Here is a 20,922-nt window from a genome sequence, read left to right on the forward strand (position 1 = left end):
GTGGTATTGATGTACACATACATGTATCTCTATGCTGGTATAGACAGTCGGCATTGCACGTGGTATTGATGTACACATACATGTTTATCTATGCTTGTATGGACAGTAGGCATTGCTCGTGGTATTGATGTACACATACATGTATCTTTGCTTGTATAGACAGTCGGCATTGCTCGTGGTATTAATGTACACATACATGTATCTCTATGCTTGTATAGACAGCAGGCATTGCACGTGGTATTGATGTACACATACATGTATCTTTGCTTGTATAGACAGCAGGCATTGCACGTGGTATTGATGTACACATACATGTATCTTTGCTTGTATAGACAGTCGGCATTGCTCGTGGTATTGATGTACACATACATGTATCTCTATGCTTGTATAGACAGTAGGCATTGCACGTGGTATTGATGTACACATACATGTATCTTTGCTTGTATTGACAGTAGGCATTGCATGTGGTATTGATGTACACATACATGTATCTTTGCTTGTATATACAGTAGGCATTGCATATGGTATTGATGTACACATACATGTATCTCTATGCTTGTATAGACAGTAGGCATTGCACGTGGTATTGATGTACACATACATGTATATATGCTTGTATAGACAGTAGGCATTGCATGTGGTATTGATGTACACATACATGTATCTCTATGCTTGTTTAGACAGTCGGCATTGCATGTGGTATAAATGTACACATACATGTATCTATGTTTGTATAGACAGTAGACATTGCATGTGGTATTGATGTACACATACATGTATCTCTATGTTTGTATGAGATGACTCGTGGTATAAATGTACATATACATGTCTCTGTGCTTGTATAGCATGACTCGTGGTATAAATGTACACATACATGTCTCTGTGCTTGTATGGCATGACTCGTGGTATAAATGTACACATACATGTCTCTGTGCTTGTATGGCATGACTCGTGGTATAAATGTACACATACATGTATCTCTATGCTTTTATAGACAGTAGGCATTGCACGTGGTATTGATGTACACATACATGCATCTCTATGCTTGTATAGACAGTAGGCATTGCATGTGGTATTGATGTACACATACATGTATCTATGCTTGTATAGACAGTAGGCATTGTTCGTTGTATTAATGTACACATACATGTATCTATGCTTGTATAGACAGTAGGCATTGCACGTGGTATTGATGTACACATACATGCATCTCTATGCTTGTATAGACAGTAGGCATTGCATGTGGTATTGATGTACACATACATGTATCTATGCTTGTATAGACAGTAGGCATTGCATGTTGTATTGATGTACACATACATGTATCTCTATGCTTGTATAGACAGTCGGCATTGCATATGGTATAAATGTACACATACATGTATCTATGCTTGTATAGACAGTAGGCATTGCATGTGGTATTGATGTACACATACATGTATCTCTATGTTTGTATGGGATGACTCGTGGTATAAATGTACATATACATGTCTCTGTGCTTGTATGGCATGACTCGTGGTATAAATGTACACATACATGTCTCTGTGCTTGTATGGCATGACTCGTGGTATAAATGTACACATACATGTCTCTGTGCTTGTATGGCATGACTCCTGGTATAAATGTACACATACATGTCTCTGTGTTTGTATGGGATGACTCGTGGTATAAATGTACATATACATGTATATGTGCTTGTATGGCATGCTTCGTGATATAAATGTACATATACATGTAGCGATGCTTGTGTGGCTTGACTCGTGGTATAAATGTACATATACAGGTATCTATCCTTTTATTGCATGAATCGTGGTGTAAATGTACATCTATTAGGTTGTTCCAAAAATGAGTTAACATTTTGAGATTTAAAAAAAATATGATCTGTTTTAGGATTCTAACTTAAGGCTTGTCTCGGAAGTAAAATTAGCTCTTATTTGTGAAAGTAATTGGGTTTTGAATTAATTTATTTATTTATTTATTTATTTATTTATTTATTTATTCATTTATTTTTTTATTTTTTTTATTTTATGTTTTTTGTTGTTTTTTGGGGGGTGGAGGCGGTATTCTACGCAAATACGCAGCTTATCTGTAGCTCTGTATATATCCTATGAAATATACTCAGCAACAAAAGTTCCTGTGACACCAATATTTTAGTGGGTTTTTTTTAAACAAGTAAAGTTTGGTTTTAAATATTGTAGTACATGAATGGAATCAGTCACAAAAACGCAACTGCTACAGAAAAGCATCCATTCCATGCAAAAGTTGACTTTTATGCAAGGCCCATGCATTCCAGTACCCAAGAATGGGTATATAAACAACCACTCAGAAAAACAACAAAAATACGCATTTATTCAACATTACGAAATGCCACGCCTGTCCGAAAATGAGCGTCTGAGAACCATTGGTATGCTTGAAGCATTATTGAGTCAACGTGATGTTGCAAGACAAGTTAACGTCCACAGAAACGCCATTTGGCGTTTATGGCAACGTTGGCAATAGACGAATGCAGTCAGAGACCATCCTCGGAGTGACAGGACACGCGTAACCAATAATCCACAAGACAACTGGATATCGCACAACGCACCTACGGAATCGATTCCAGCCAGCAACAGTAACTGCATGAAGCATCCCTGGCCTTCGACGAAAATCTTCACAAACCGTACGTCGTCGCCTCAGATGTGCAGGGATTGTCGCCAGAAGACCCACCAGACGTCCCATTTCGAAAGTACCGACGTCGAGGTGAACGTTACGTCAATCATTGTGTCATGGAAGAAGTTCGGTTCTGGGGCGGCAGCGTTATGGTATGGGGTGGGATTACAGCAAAACAGAGGACCCGTTTGATAATGGTAGAGGGAAATCTCGATGTACAGCGCTATCGCGACGAGATCATCGGCCCTGTTGTTCTACCGTTTTTGCATCGTCATGGCCCAGGCATTACCTATCAACATGACAACGCCCGGCCTCATATTGCTCGACTTGTTCAGGATTCTCTTCAACAAAACAAAATCCTCCCCTGGCCGGCTCGCTCTCCTGATCTCTCACCAATTGAGCACATGTGGGATGAGATGCATCGGCGCCTGGTCCATTCCATGAGACGAAGATGTGTTGCTTGCATCGCAACCCGAGGTGGACACACACGCTATTGATTTGTAAATTTACATTTTGGCATGTTCATGTTTTTTTATGAAATCACGCGATTTCTGAAGTCAGTATGGCAAATTAAACCATGTGAACACTTAACAGGTGTCTTTTATCTGTTGCAAACCGAAATTGTTTCAGATTTGGTAAAAAACATAACTTTGCATTAAATCTTATTCAATGTTACAGGAACTTTTGTTGTTCAGTATATATACAGAGCTTGTTTGGCATGATTCGAGGTATTAATGTAGACAAACATATATATATACTTGTGTGGTGTGATTCGAGGTATTTATGTATATGTACACGTATCTATGCTTGTATGAGATGCCTCGGGGTATTAATGTCAGCATATCCAAGGCAGACACAAGGTATGAACATCCGCAGTGAATGACTATGGTGGACAGCCTTGTATTATTCCAGTTTAACAGCGTTAACCTGTAATATGCAACCATCAATATAAGCAATGTCAGGGATGTGTGCATCATATCTGCTGAAGTGGGTAGTTATTACATTGATTGCAGACAACTGGCCACCTTTTGTACACGTGACCGCGAATATGACCACACGGCATTTGTTTCTATGTTGTCGTTGATCTTCCCGCTTGCTTCAGTGCTTGCTGTTTGTTGTTTAACATACCACGTCTTTCGTTCATTAAAGCGGTACTGAACTCTTGCAATTAGGCAGCCCCAGCAAGTTCGATACAAGTCCCCCAAGCACCATTTCTGTGCTGGGGATAATTTTACAGACACCTTTTCATTGCATTTCGTTTTTATGCTTATACAAGTATAATATCAATTTAACAATTGTATATACAAGGACCAGGGTGTAGTCGATTGCAGTTCGATGTGGAGAGTTGAAACGTTGTATTTGCCCGATAACCACCACATGTCTGTATAATTGTGTAAATGTTTTTGTACTTCGTGTCACGAATCAGAAACTGTGTGTCACGTCCACAAAACAGTTATTGTTTGTGACCTTGGCAGTGCAGAAACCTCGTTCCATACAGTGTACTCTATGTCTGTCTTTGTTTGATTTATATTGTTTTCAAACATAATATTCCTCGTAGAATAACAGTTTTCTACATTCGGGAAATAACGTTTTTTTCTACATTTGCTAAAAACAATTATAATGGGTGGCATATAGAAAAACCTATACTAAACTAATCTCAGCGATCGTGAAAAGTTGTTTTTTCAAAACTGCCGAGCCTTAATTAATTCACTTATATAATGAATCTTCAAATCACTCCAGCTCGGACAATGCAGATTACTTTTATTCAACAATGAGATATGCATGTATACATGAGCCTGTTATAAATAAAAACCACTCAACTCTGTCCATAGTCATAAATACAAGCCACAAAACCCTTTCTATAATCATAAGACACGTCTGCTTAAAGCATAGTCCCTAATTTATCATATGCATAAATTATGAATTTGTGAATCACGATAATAATGATACTTGGGTTTTTTTAGCCTTAAGACATCTGTGAGGCTTTTGTGGCGTCAAAAGAAAGATCAAGGGCATTTCTGTAAACTACTGAAGCGTCTTCTCCCATAACTATTCCTGGACGGAACAAGTCCTCAGCAACCTATGATTGCCGTACAAAGTGGCTATACGAGGGCTGGTCAAAACGTTTTAAGCCTCACAAACAAAACCAACAATTGTGAAAGTGTTTCTAATGTTATTTTTCAACATAATCTCCTTTCTTTTCTATAAACTTCTCATATTGATAGTGAAGTGTTTTTCAAATCCAGTCAGGAAAATATTTTCTGAAGCCACCCGAAAACCCCATTCACGGCAGCTTTGAGGTCATCGTTGTCGTCATAGCGCTTTCCACAAAGGTGTTCTTTCAGTTTAGGAAACAGGTGGAAATTACTTGGTGCCAGATCTGGCTAGTATGGAAGATGAGGAAGCTCTTCGAACCCACATTGTCGCACAACAGTCTTTGAAAGTCGAGAGGTGTGAGAAGAGGCATTGTCATGAAATGGTAGAACTCCAGCAATAAGCATTCCTCGCCGCTTTTCTTTGATAGAGTCTCTCAGGCGATGAAGCAAATCAGCATAGTAGGCACCGGTAATCGTCGTTCGACTTTCTAAATAATCAACTAGGATCCCATCCATTGGATCTCAGAATACATTGGCCATAACTTGAATGTCTTTCATGCCGGAGAAGTGGAATGATGCCATTTCATGGATTGAAGTTTTGACTCGGGATCATAGTGGTAGATCCGTGTTTTACCACCCGTTACTAATCTCTTTCTGAATTTGAAGAAATCCTCCTCAGTAAGCTCTATTTTTTCCCTGGCTATGTCAGCTCGTTTTCCTTAAGATCCGAATTTAGAAACTTTGGTACCCAACGACCAGGTATCGTATTCATATGTAAATCTTCATGAATAATAGTTTCAATGGATCCATGGCTTAGACCTGTGTCCTCTCAAGTTCAGCAATGGTAATACTTCTATCTGAAAGTATATGTTTTTTTCTATCCCCTTGATTGAATCTTTACTGATAGAAGTTGAGGGACGTCCAGACCTTGGGTCATCATCACGGCTTGTTCTCACAGCCTTAAACATAGCTGCCCAACGTTTAACAGTGGAATAACTAGGGCACTGATCCCGATACACTTGTGACATGCGGTCATGAATTTCTTGAGGAGTGCTTTTCTCTGAAGTAAAAAAATTGCATGCACGGCACTCGTTCTTATCCATTTCTGTGTCCATTTGGACGTTCAACTGGCTGTCACTAATATACACTGCCTCAACAGCCCAAATACACTTGTAATGAACTACTCAAACAATGTACTACACTGACTAGTTCACTTTGCTATGGCCAATAGTTGAAAGTGAGTCAGGCTTAGATCGTTTTGATCAGCCCTCGTGTAAGTCGGGTGACCAGGTTCGGTGACTTGGTTGAATGTGTGACAGCCTACCCTGACGGGTGGGACGTTGAAAATACAACCAATCACTGCTTTGTCTGGTCCAGACTAATTAATAGACCGTCGTCATTTAGCAATATAATATAATATAATATAATATAATAAATATAATATAATATAATATAATATAATATAATATAATATAATATAATATAATATAATATAATATAATATAATATAATATAATATAATAGACCGTCGTCATTTAGCAATATAATATAATATAATATAATATAATATAATATAATATAATATAATATAATATAATATAATATAATATATACTGCTGCTTGTAATATACGAGTCTCGACGCATATCAAAGAACATGAATAATAAAGACATGACACATTTATTGGTAACCTTTATGTAATATAACGACGTTTCAGGGCTACTTCTTGCCCTTTCATCAGGTGATGAAGGAAACGCGGTAGCCTCGAAACATCGCTACAAGCAATACGTATATTGTTATCCATAAGTTCGTGTCTTCGTGTTCTACATACTTGATTTGATATGCAATGAAGTTACATTATTTATTTGTTTGTTTGTTATTTGACGCCGCCTCTGTGGTCTTGTGGCAGAGCGTCTGCCCGGAGAGCGTAAGGTCGGGGGTTCGATCCCCAGCCGCGTCATACCAAAAGACCTAAAATTATGGTGCATATTGTTACCCTGTCCGGCGCTTAGCGTTAAAGAGATAAAACAAGAACTGGTCGGCTCGGATTCAGTATATTCTGTTTGAGTGGGGTATTCATGTTAAACAGCGGCATGGTATCTCAGTGGGCGAGCAGCCTAGCACTGTAAAATCGGCCTTATTCCGGACTGGCACACACACACACACACACACACACACACACACACACACGCACGCACGCGCGCATGCACGCATGCACGCACGCACACACACACACATACACACACGTGCATGCACGTCGCTATATGAGTGCAAAAACATTTTGCCGCCGACGTTAAACCCCACCTCAGCTCACCTCACCTCACTTATTCCTGCTACATGACGACGGTTTGTGAATGAGACCAGGCTACGCAATCAAGTCACCATCCCTGCCCACCCGATCCATTTAGTTGCCTGTTACGACAAGATATTTTTTTGTGGTTCTACAAATGTTATTGACGGGAAAAATGAATAAATGTATGAAGTTAAATCATTCATGTCAACCGTATTCAAAACGTTTTAATCTAACGTTTCCGTTAGGCCATTGACGTGACGAATAGACTGCGACGTTTATAATGGTTAATCTTTTTTCAGATTTTTCGTCAAGAGAGACACAGATGTGTGCATGTAGACATGGCGTCTAAACGAGGACGAGGACACGGTCAGACTAGACACGATTCCCTAGGAGGAGAACAGGCAGGGTGCGGTGGACAGAACAGTTCACACTTAGATTTACTAGACTCTGGTAGCCCTGAAAGTATCGAGGTAGATGTACCTGTTCATTCTCGTGCCAATAGTGCTGAAACTAACGGACCTTCTAAGGAGGGGAGTAGGAACGTCAGTTGCAGGGGGGAGAAGATGGGCGTGACGTCGTTGAAGACGTCGCTACAATGTGTTGTGTGTGCCGATAACGCCAGCGGACAGTACTTTGGTGCCACCGTATGTTTGCCATGCAAGGTAGGTTGATTTGATGCAGCCTGTAAGTGTGTGAAAGGATGTGGTTTCATGTCGAAGTGTCTAATTCTCCCGCCATATCGCGAGGGCTATGAAAGGTATCTCTCCGCCATTCTTTCTCGGCTTAAACAGCCAATCCAGTGGTTGAAAGTCAAAGAATCATGCCGTCACATACACCCGCCCAAATACGCCACACACACATCTCACACACGCCCACCCCGAACACTCACATCCACACTCACCCACCCACATACACACACCCAAATACACCACACACACACATCACACACACGCCCACCCCGAACACTCACGAACACTCACACTCACCCACCCACATACACCCACCCAAAATACACCACACACACACGCCCACCCCGAACACTCACACTCACCCACCCACATAGACCCACCCAAATACACCACACACACATCACACACACGCCCACCCCGAACACGCCCAACCACACACCCACACTCATACACCCAAACACTCACACACACACATACACCACACACACATCACACACACGCCCACCCCGAACACTCACACTCACCCACCCACATACACCCACCCACATTCACCACCCATACGCCCACCACAAACACTCACAGTCCAACCCACATACACACAGACACACACACACGCTCCCAAACACTCACACCATACACAAATACACACGTGGGTGCAGATAACAGGTGCAATAGAGTGTTAACTAACCACACACCCAATCGCCCATCACACACTTATCCACACACATACACCACACACACACACACATCACACACACGCCCAACCACACACCCACACTCATACACCCAAACACTCACACACACACACACCACACACACGCACACACATACACCACACACAGGCCCACACCGAACACTCACCCAAACCCACCTATACACACACGCCCACATATACCACAAACACATGTCCATCCCAAACACTGACACCCACACCGACCCACATGCTCCACACACACATCACACACACGCCCACCCCAAACACTCACCCACGACCACACACACACCCTACGACATATGCCACACACAAATCATACACACGCCCACCCCAAACACTCACCCAAACCCACACCCACCGACATATACCACACACACTTCATACACACGCCCATCCCAAACACTCACACCCACACCCACCCACAAACACAACACACACATCACACACACGTCCACCATAAACACTCACCAACACCCACCTACGCACACACACACACGCACGCGCGCGCACACACACACACACACACAGTCACATCACACATAAACGCGCGAGATGTTTTACTGCAAAATATACAAACACAAAAATACATATTGCTCTTGAAACTTATAATATATATTATGAATATTTTCCAAAAATATAAGAATTAAGACCATGCAGAATTAAGACCATCCGTTTTAGGGGGAAAAAAGATAGGCTCTTTAGCAATTCATTGTGGCTGATAACATTGTCAGGTATATTAACACATCGTTTTTAAAATACAACTCTTCCAATACAAGTATAACCTTTTAAAAGTGTATTGGTATAACTGTCTGAACTTAAAGAGATGCATCACCACACCTGATTTGCCATTGGGGTTGTCCGTTTTGATCTTGGTACATATCTTTCAATATTTGATTTTCATTAAGAACTTGTGTGTGTCCATCTCCCCGAGGCATGTGAGTTAACTGACTATAAAAGTGGAAACTGGACTTTTAAAGTCAGTTAACTCTCTTGCCTCGGGAAGATGGTGTGTGTCTAACTGTTGCATACTCTAATTTCCTAAATTCCGTGTTGGTGCATTATTTAAATGGTATATTTATATACTTTACCTTGCTTTGTATTGAATACAGAACTCATTTAGCTTGAAAAACAGGAAATTATCTTTAAGCAATAGTTTATTTGTTATTTTGGCGTATCCTGTAAAGCTTCGTTACACCTACTGGTCATCTGTGTACACATGTCTATAACCCACCTGCACGCATTCATCGTGCATTATTTCTAAATATGTAAGTCTTTAATTTATTTGTTTTTGTTGGGATTTTGTATTTCAAACGCATAATAACTGATTCTGAATTGTAATGCGTTACATGTTAAAAATGGTCAGTTGTTCTCTTGAGACTCAGTATTCGAGCAGACGCGTTAAGATCAGGGTGGAATAGGCCTTCAGCAACCCATGCTTGCCGTAAAAGGCGACTATGCCTGTAAAAGAGGCGACTAACGGGATCGGGTAGTCAGATTCGCTGACTTGGTTGATGCATGTCATCGTACCCCAATTGCATGTATCGATGCTCATTACGTCAGTCACTGGACTGTCTGGCCCAGACTCGATTAATTACAGACCGCCGTCATATAGCTGGAATATTGCTGAGTGCTAAACTAAATTTGATAACTCCACAAAAGCGGAGCTTCTTGCAGAGAATATCGTAATTAATACTGATCCATTGTAGCAAAAGTTGTCATTAAGACATGAAACCGTTTCGGGATAACAGCTTCTAAATTGACAAAGAAGTTCACGTCTTCATGTCGTTCCAACTTTTAAATGCCAATCGAAGACTTGAATACTTGTTCCGTTAATGATTCTTCATTTCCACTGTCAGACAACTAACTGGGTGTCTGGTGTGGTTTGACTAATGAGAGGGGACATGTCTATTATTACATTATTACTGCATTACATGACAAATCGACACCGATCTGTTTACGTAAATCGGACCCCGTCGAACAGCGGGCGTTCCCCAAGACTATGTGTATGTGGTTTTGTATCCGCTCCAGTTCATTGTAAATATACATGATATATGATCTGTTTTTTATGACATGATTATTTGCCGATGCCACATTCCTTGGGACTTTCTTAAAAAAATGTTTTGATTCTTGATAGACTTATTTAAACAGATTTAGAATATCCCAAAATCCCAATTTTGTATATCGATGCTCATAATGTCTGAGTGCGGCGTTAAATAACAAACAAACAGTTTTGTAGCAAACTAAATTTGATAACTCCACAAAAGCGGAGCTTCCTGCTCATAATGTCAATCACTGGATTGTCTGATCCATACTCGATTATTTACTGACCGCTGTCATATAGGGTCCGAACTGGTGAGGATTCAGTGTATGTATGTGCAGCCAGCATACAATGTGTAACACAGAAGTAACCTTCGAACAAATTACGCAACCTCATACACAACATAAAAGCATTGCAACCTGCTACCTCCAGATGTGTTGACATACATACCTCCTGGGAGATGGAAAAAGTCATTCGCTTCATTTCATACATCTGTTATTCGGAGTATACAAGGTCATTGGCCTCTTTGTGCCTTTCTGGGGTCATGGTAAACCTGATTAAGTGTAATTAATTAGAATAACACAATGTTTTTTTTGCAAACCGAGAAAGGAACTATTTTGTAGTGATTGGTAAACACCTGATTGTGATATAGTCGGAATCGTACAAAAGACTCTGCTTTTACTAGATATTTCTTGTGATTATGGAAATGATTTTTGTCTTGTTTAGTGACATGAACCGAGTCGAATTGTCTGCTGGCGATCATTTTGACCCCGAGACATATCACAGACTTAAGTTAAAACGGTTGGACTACCAACGAGAAATTTCCCTGGGTCGGGACAGTAAATCTGCCCACAACCAAGTGGTGCCCACGTATGGTTTAGACTGCAGTCCTCGGGTGGTCCTTCGGGATACCAGGAACCTCTTTATGTATTTCATTCAAGGGGTGTGAATGGTAAAATGTATAATGTACTAAGTAGTGTGTATAGTAAAGTTGAAGCTTGTATTGAGCAGACAGTTGCAAATCAGGCTCAGTCAGGTCATCACGTGGGGTACGTCAAGGTTGTATTCTCTGTCCAGTTTTGTTTATCTTCTTCGTGAATGAATTTACGTTGTTTTTGTTTCACAGGACATTGATGAAATCTTATCATTGTTGTTTGCTGGTGATATATCTTTAATTGATGATTGTGTTGTTCACTTGCAAAGAAAGCTGTATGCCCTTGATATGTTTTGTAATAAATGGGGCAAAGAAATGCTGGTTACTCAAGGAAAACTGACAAGTGGCATTATGGAGGCTCGCAAATGCAAACTGTAACACATAAATATTTAGGAATTGTCTTTTCGTCTTGATTAATTCGGTCGAAGGCGTGTGAGACGTTATCTATTGTCACCGGATCGTAAAACCAGTCTAGTCACGGTCTAGTAACCGCACTTTTTCCCTCTCCTTTAATTGTCCGGCTTCCGTCACCATTCGTCGTTGTCCAGTGTCTTCACATTCATTGTTAGAGAATTAGCAATCCGTAAATTTCGTATTCTCTAGCGGTTTAATTGCATACATATGTATTGATTTTATATATGTTATCCTATGTACGTTAGCTACATTATTCATGAATGGAAAATGTTTTAGTAACTTTGATTTCCACGCAATAGCGCTATTATTTAGTACCGGTAGATATTTCTCGTGTGTTCATCGTTACAATCGACTCTATGCAAAGCTTTCTACTGGATATGGAAAGTTTTTGACGCTTTACTTATATGTATCTAAAACAGTTAAAAAATCGACGGTGCTTGTTATCTATGGATAAAAAACAATATCCACGTGTGTGCTGTGAAATGCTGAACGTGTTTGATGAAAATGGTAAAATGACTCGGGTATCCCAATTCAGAATGTTGCTCATTCTTGGCTCTCCTATATTTGGATTGCCCAAGATAGTGGAAATGTAGACCCTTTTAGTCATCAAATTGTACAACGGTGTTATGATAATTATACAGTTCCAGAATTGTCATAACAAAGTTTCTGTAACTCAACGTTTCTAAATACGTATTCTCCTGTTATGAAACAATTCTTGAACCTGAATAATATGTATTACATCTTACAGATATACAGGATCTTGTAAGAATGAAATGTAAATTTCGTTGTTTGTCACAACAACAATGTCGCTATCGTCCCTCATTGGAATCATTTGTAGAAGCTGCAATTTGCAACATGTAATAATACGTCCTTCTTGTTTGTCCTTTCTATGCAGTTGCAGGCAAAAAGTTTATCGAGACATACTTCTTTATCTATCCAGCGAGAGAAACATTCTGCCAGTTATTATCTTCGCAAAATGTCAAACATATCTAGGAATGTATTTTAAAAGCAACCTACCTTTTTAGTCACACATTTTATAATATTAATAATGTTGCCACGTTCTATTTAAAGTGATGTTGCTGCGCACATTACTGCTAGTCCCGTGGCATTTAGTACTATGGGCCGGTCATGTGGCCAAAAATACTAAAACATATTTTTCATTTTTCATTTGTGATTTGAATTCTTCCTATGTGCAACATCAAAGCAACTTCAATTTCAAGTTGGAGATTTATTTACTAACATCATCAACATTGTGCTTTTATTTTCCTGTAGACAAATCTACAATGTGTGGAGCTTATACTATGAATCCAATAGTATTCCTGTAGGCAACACTAATATATGTGGAGCTTATACTATGAATCCCAATAGTATTCCTGTAGGCAACACTACTATGTGTGGAGCTTATACTATGAATCCCAATAGTATTCCTGTAACCAACACTACTATGTGTGGAGCTTAAACTATGAATCCCAATAGTATTTCTGCAGGCAACACTACTGTGTGTGGAGCTTATACTATGAATCCCAGTAGTGTTCATGTAGACAACACTACTAAGTGTGGAGCTTATACTATGAATCCCAATAGTATTCCTGTAGACAACACTACTATGTGTGGAGCTCATACTATGAATCCCAATAGTATTCCTGTAGGCAACACTACTATGTGTGGAGCTTATACTATGAATCCCAGTAGTATTCCTGTAGGCAACACTACGATGTGTGGAGCTTATACTATGAATCCCAATAGTATTCCTGCAGACAACACTACTGTGTGTGGAGCTTATACTATGAATCCCAGTAGTGTTCATGTAGACAACACAACTGTGTGTGGAACTCATACTATGAATCCCAATAGTATTCCTGCAGACAACACTACTGTGTGTGGAGCTTATACTATGAATCCCAGTAGTATTCCTGTAGACAACACAACTGTGTGTGGAACTCATACTATGAATCCCAATAGTATTTCTATAGACAACACTACTATGTGTGGAGCTCATACTGTGAATCCCAATAATATTCCTGTAGACAACACTACTCTGTGTGGAACTCATACTGTGAATCCCAATAGTATTCCTGTAGGCAACACTACTGTGTGCGGAACTCATACTATGAATCCCAATAGTATTCCTGTAGACAACACTACTATGTGTGGAGCTCATACTATGAATCCCAATAGTATTTCTACATTTCGCTATTATTTCACTATTTGACGGTGATTCATAAATATTATATAGTCGTTATCACTGCTATGCGTGGAGCTTATACTATGAATCCCAGTAGTATTCCTGTAGACAACACTACTATGTGTGGAGCTCATACTATGAATCCCAATAGTATTTCTACATTTCGCTATTATTTCACTATTTGACGGTGATTCATAAATATTATATAGTCGTTTGACGGTGATTCATAAATATTATATAGTGATTCATAAATATTATATAGTCGTTATCACTGCTATGCGTGGAGCTTATACTATGAATCCCAATAGTATTCCTGTAGACAACACTACTATGTGTGGAGCTCATACTATGAATCCCAATAGTATTTCTACATTTCGCTATTATTTCACTATTTGACGGTGATTCATAAATATTATATAGTCGTTATCATACATTGGACTTTGTTTTGGTAGAGACTTCTTATGATTTTGGAAATGGCATTATTTGTTGTAAAAAGGTTTGAAACAAATTTATTTATAATGGAGTATTTGACATCACACCAGTAAAAGGTTATATGTGTTTATAGTTTGCTCCTTCGGTGGTCGTCTGTGTCTAATAATTTCCTACTTTTATTGCAAAGCTGAACCTGAATAGGAATGAAAGGCTGTACATTTAATTTCTAATGTGCCCCTTTACCAAAAATGCACCTGAACTGGGTTGAAAAACGATGCACTTGGTTGCACCCACTGACAGCAACTGATACCGATGACCTTGATTGCTTTTTGTAACGACATCAATAGACACCAATACATCTGCAATATTGATAATAACTTACATCACATGCTCAGTGTATGTAACCGAAGTTGGCTTAAACTCCTCATAGAACAAAGAAGATTATTCATGGAATGAGTTCCATTTTTTTCCAAATAAAAATATAATAAACTTGAGCACTGGTCATTTATGATAGGGAGGGGGTGTCGCGTACCCCACCCCTAAATATCCAGTCCTAAGTACGACGACTTACACTGCCTAAATACATGACATGATTTTAAAGAAGACCTTACACATAGGTGAGTCAATCAATGTAAAACCTTACACATATAACCCTCGACATAAATGCTAAATCAGCCTTATTCATATTGGTATGTGGCTCTCGCTGGTTGGGTAGTTTTGTTTGCACCGATTGAACGGCAAGAAACCAGTTTCAACTAAACCGGTTTTCGAATGACCTTCACATTGATTAGCAGACATTCCAGTCAAAAGAACGGAGTCAATTTATACCAGAAAAGTAGGTCATCCTGTGAGCTGATACCCATTGCTATTGACAACCGTTGTAGGATGACCAGCATACTATAAATAACTGGTTAAACATAAATGACAACATCATCCATACATAGCTATTACACTCCGTGGGCGGGACAAGGTAATGCAAAAGCCTCGCTGTGGATTGACGCTATGAATATCCGGCTGTTGCATCGGTTCCCTGTGCCCCATTCAGCACAGTTAAGCTGACATGTTGACGGGTATTCATTGTGGTAAACGATTCACTGCGCAATAACGGAAGTGTATTATTTTATTTTGATTACCATTACTCGAATATTGCTTGGCTATACCAAGAGTAATTGTACAAAAACACCTGTGTAAAGTTGATAAAATAACATACCCCCCCCCCCCCCCCCCTCTCTCTCTCTCTCTCTCTCTCTCTCTCTCTCTCTCTCCTTCAACCTTGAACTACCCAGATTTCGAGACTGTCAAATGAGCTGATATTACTAACAATAATGTTTGTTTAAGTGTCACAAGGTGCTTGCATCAACATTAGAAGTGAGCACTTAATATGACATCCGTCTCTCTCTCTCTCTCTCTCTCTCTCTCTCTCTCTCTCTCTCTCTCTCTCTCTCTCTTTCGACCTCGACCTCGACCTCGACCACTCTTTCTCTCCAGGGAAAAGCACACGGTTAGAAGTTGCAATCATAGAATACCCGTATGGCATATATGATACGCATACAGTGATCATCCTGTGAGCTGATACCCATTACTATTGACAACCGTTGTAGGATGACCAGCATACTATAAATAACTGGTTAAACATAAATGACAACATCATCCATACATAGCTATTACACTACGTGGGCGGGACAAGGTAATGCAAAAGCCTCGCTGTGGATTGACGCTATGAATATCCGGCTGTTGCATCGGTTCCCTGTGCCCCATTCAGCACAGTTAAGCTGATATGTTGACGGGTATTCATTGTGGTAAACGATTCACTGCGCAATAACGGAAGTGTATTATTTTATATTTGATTACCATTACTCGAATATTGCTTGGCTATACCAAGAGTAATTGTACAAAAACACCTGTGTAAAGTTGATAAAATAACATACCCCCCCCCCCCCTCTCTCTCTCTCTCTCTCTCTCTCTCTCTCTCTCTCTCTCTCCTTCAACCTTGAACTACCCAGATTTCGAGACTGTCAAATGAGCTGATATTACTAACAATAATGTTTGTTTAAGTGTCACAAGGTGCTTGCATCAACATTAGAAGTGAGCACTTAATATGACATCCGTCTCTCTCTCTCTCTCTCTCTCTCTCTCTCTCTCTCTCTCTCTCTCTCTCTCTCTCTCTCTCTCTCTCTCTCGACCTCGACCTCGACCACTCTTTCTCTCCAGGGAAAAGCACACGGTTAGAAGTTGCAATCATAGAATACCCGTATGGCATATATGATACGCATACAGTGAGAGTAAGAGATACATCTTACGTGTTTTCATAGTTTGGTGTATTATTGAGAATTGGACTTGAAGAATGGGAATTTTCATCTTACTTTCATGGACAGTATTAACTGTTTTAAGTTATATTTTCGTAGCATTCTCTCTCTTTCCTAAATGTGGATCCATAGTTACACAAAACATCTGAGTCAGATATTGTATACATTCACGAAATGTGATATTTTCTTACTTAAATAATTTCTGGAAACGGTCAAAATTACCAACGTGGACATTATGTTTTTTTATGGTCTTGACTTCCTTGCATGACAGCAATGAGTTGCTTTATCCAGATGAGGAGCTGGGAGCGAGTGTCTTAATTAAGGTCTCTTTGACATTGGCAGCATTAGGTACTTGTAATGGAATAAGGTTTGCGACCATTGTCCGTCTTGCTTCTGAATCAAAATTTGAATTTCTGTTCTTAATGTTTTAATTGTACATGTATCGTCATTCGCCCCTTTCGACCATTATTATTATATCAGCAAATTACTTAGGGCATCCGTACGCAGCGTATCAACCTCGATTAGATTAGGATTGTTTGTGTACTAGAATCTTGGTCCAGATCTCGGACGTTATCAATCACCTTTCAACTGTCGCTGCCTGTCACGTTCAGGACCGCCCCCGTGGCCCAGTGGGTAGAGTGTCAGCCCAGAGACCGGTAGGTCGGTGGTTCGCGTCATACCAAAAACCTTGTTACCCTACCTGGCGCTCGGCAATAAGGGGATAAACCAAGGACATGGGTCACTTATTAATGTTTAATAACAAATAGCCTCTCTTGAATGCCCCTGCCATGAATCAAACATATTTCAGAGCGAACTTAATCATTCGTAGAAAAATAGAGAAAAATGAAACAGGGGGCATGAAAAGAATGCTATTAGATTTTAACCCATGACAAGAGTCAAGCCCCTCGAGAGCGGGGAACGCTCGTGACTGCGGTGACTGAAATATACAGATACAGCTGACGTGGACGCTTTTCTTTAATAGGATTTCACATTTATGTTTGTTAACCCCCGTGATGTGTCATAGGTGAAGAAACATAGGCCTTGAACCACAACAGGGAACTAGTTGGATATTTGTTATGCACATATTACAAATTAAACAAACTACCCTGATTTCGGGACTGTCAATTGCGCTGATAATACTAACAATAATGTTTGTTTAAGTGTCCCAAGGCATCAACATTAGAAACGTGTGAATGCGCACTTAATAACATCCGGCCATCTCTCTCTCTCTCTCTCTCTCTCTCTCTCTCTCTCTCTCTCTCTCTCTCTCTCCTCTCTCTCTCTCTCTCTCTCCCTCTCTCTCTCTCTCTCTCTCTCTCTTCGACAACTTTGCTTTGAGAGGGATTCTTACTGCAAGTCCTCTTTTGACACCAATCATTAACAACTCAATACTAATGTTAACAGCATATATATCCAAAAAAACACTTCATACTTTCTATGGTGCCCCATGCTTGCCGTGGGAGGTGACTATGCTTGTCGTTAGAGGCGACTAAAGCGCCCAGTAGTCCAGTCCTCGAAGGCAAAGTCATTGGAAACAGGATCCTTGGCCAATAACGCAGCATATTCACAGCCAGCACTGCCTGAACATCTGTGTGATAGCAGAGCAAACTGCTCTGTAGAATCGGACACAGATTCAGATACTAGTGATTGTGACAGTGATTCCGACTCTGCATCTGATTGGTATGACACAGAGTAGGATGATGAACTGTACACTAAAGTAAGGTTAGAAAAGCATTTCTGGACAATGGATTCTGAAATATGCTGCTTTATTGGCCGAGGATCCTGTTCCCAATGACTTTGCTGAAGCATGACAATTCTTCGTGCAGCCAATTCCACCATTTTCTATTTTCAAGGTCAAGGTAACCCTTTTTACTTTTAAAAGTTGCTTGGTTGAATTTGTCATGTCAGAAAACATATTATTAGACACTAAAATCATGACTTTCGGACAATGTTAACTGTGTTTGTGAATTTCACCGACTGCCAAAAGTGCGTTGACCTTTCAACGTTTATGGCCATAGCTCCCCCATTTAAGGAAGTATAACAAACTATATATTTCTAGGTTCCTTATGACTGGACGAGTAATTTGATATGCATATCGACACAATTTTGAATTTTGACCCCTGTTTGACCTTTGTCGACCCTTCTCCAAAATGCCCGGGATTTTCAACCGGGCAGCCCAAGTCAAAATTGTTCAGTATACATCAGGAAACTCAAAAACACTTTCAAACCTTTGTTTCCATGATTTGGTCACGGGACCTACAGGTTGGTCTATTAGTATCAACTTTCCTCCCACATTAAGCTGACACGCCGTGATATAACTGGAATACTGTTAAAAGCGGCGTAAAACCCAACTCACTCACTCACTCACTATTAGTATCAAAGACGTAAGATCGGGTTATTTATTTTATTTTTATTTGTTTGTTGTTTAACACCGCACTCAGCATATTCCAGCTATATGATGGCGATCTGACCACCCGATCCCGTTAGTCGCCTTTTACGACAAGCATAGACGCCTTTTTATGGCAAGCATGGGTTACTGAACATCTATTCTACCCCGGATCTTCACGCGTCTACGGTCGGGATAGGTAATATCTTGAGGTAGCGATACAATGCGCCAAGATATATACAGCATGCTCAAAGTAACCATGGAGGTTGTTTTTTTGCTCTGAAGATTTCTGGAAAGAGTATCCAACTATAAAGGAGGGTCAAGAAAGTCAGTATAGGGTTGTTTGCAAATCCCTTAAATACATTTTGTTTTGTCTGCTGGATCAGAATGTGTCTTTGTTGCTGTCTGTCAGTCTATTAGATAATGACAAAGTAGACACAATTTATGGGTAACAACTTCTTTGATACTGTAAAGGCGAATTATTTACAGTTTTAAAGAAGTTGTTATCCATACATTGTTTCTACTTTGTCATCCGTCAACTTCTAAGTACAGTAAACTACGGTTATAACGAACTCAAAGGGACTACTATTTTTAGTTCGTTATAACCGTAGTTCGTTATAAGCATATATACAGCATAACTACAGCAAATAGTCGGGACTAAAAAGTAAGTTCGTTATATCCGTCAGTTCGTTATAAGCGTGTTCGTTATAACCGTAGTTTACTGTAATATCTATCAAATCACCTTCAGCAGAGAATTTCACCAAATATTTGCATATTCAATCCTAGCTAAATACATATAAACATCCACTGTTACGGTCAATAGTCTACGTGTCACCACCTTCGGCGGTTTAAGGCCGCCTCAGTAATCTAGTGGTACCGCGTCATACCAAAAGAAGTTAAAAGATGGTACTTGTTGTAAGCCCGCCTGGCACTCGGCATTAAGGGGCTCAAACAAGGGCCGGTCGGCTCGGGGTCAGTATACTGTGTCTGAGTGGGGTATTCATGTTAAACTGCGGCATGGTGTCTCAGTGGGATAGCACTATAAAATCGACATTAGCCCGGACTAGTACAAGCAGTCACTCACATCCACAATGTACGGACGCACGAACGCACGCACGCTCGCACGCTCGCACGCACGCACGCACACGGTGATCCCGGACGCGACGTTAAACCCCATTTCACCTCAACTCACCACTGCGGTTTATGTGTCATGACATACAAAATCATGTGTTCTCTAACCCGATCGTTCCTCTGTGCTCTCTTGCGTCACGCAACGTAACAGCAATGACATTACTGAGACAGATATGGGCATACATTTGGCTTCTGGCTATTCATTATGACTCAATATGTTTTTAACTCTCAGACATTAATACGAACAGATGTATAGCAGACTAAGCATACGTTTTGCTCAACCACTGTGTGATTGTCAACCTGAAGGTACATTGCTGTTTTAATGTCAATGTTGTGTGCATAAAAGAATACTTAATATCTTCCATCTGTTGGTGAATTTATATTTCAAGACAATTATTCATTGTGCATTGTGTCCTTTTCTTTAAAAAATTTATTGCTCTTGTATATATTTTGTTTGCTTTGTCTTGAACTGCCGGGGGCCAATAACTACTAACAAATACAAATATCATGGCATTCGTAGACCCGTGAACATCCGGGGTAGAATAGGTCTTCAGCAACCCATGCTTCGTAAAAGGCGACTATGCTTGTCGTAAGAGGCGACAAACGGGATCGGGTGGTCAGGCTCGCTGACTTGGTTGATGCATGTCATGGATCC

General features: G+C 40.1%; 1 protein-coding gene across 2 annotated transcripts in view; it reads left to right on the forward strand.

Annotated features, from left to right (window-relative positions):
• The window catches only part of LOC139442806 (uncharacterized), a 36,319-nt gene that overhangs the window by 5,532 nt on the left and 9,865 nt on the right, over positions 1-20,922 (forward strand). For both annotated transcript variants that reach the window (XM_071223697.1, XM_071223698.1), the window contains exon 2: positions 7,337-7,699. In XM_071223697.1, the coding sequence (XP_071079798.1) occupies positions 7,376-7,699 (324 nt within the window). In that variant the 5' untranslated portion in view covers positions 7,337-7,375. The remainder of the gene's footprint in view (positions 1-7,336; positions 7,700-20,922) is intronic.

The sequence above is a fragment of the Haliotis cracherodii genome, unplaced genomic scaffold (genome assembly GCF_022045235.1).
Source record: "Haliotis cracherodii isolate W230 unplaced genomic scaffold, xgHalCrac1.p SCAF_5, whole genome shotgun sequence".
NCBI classification, from domain to species: Eukaryota; Metazoa; Mollusca; class Gastropoda; order Lepetellida; family Haliotidae; genus Haliotis; species Haliotis cracherodii.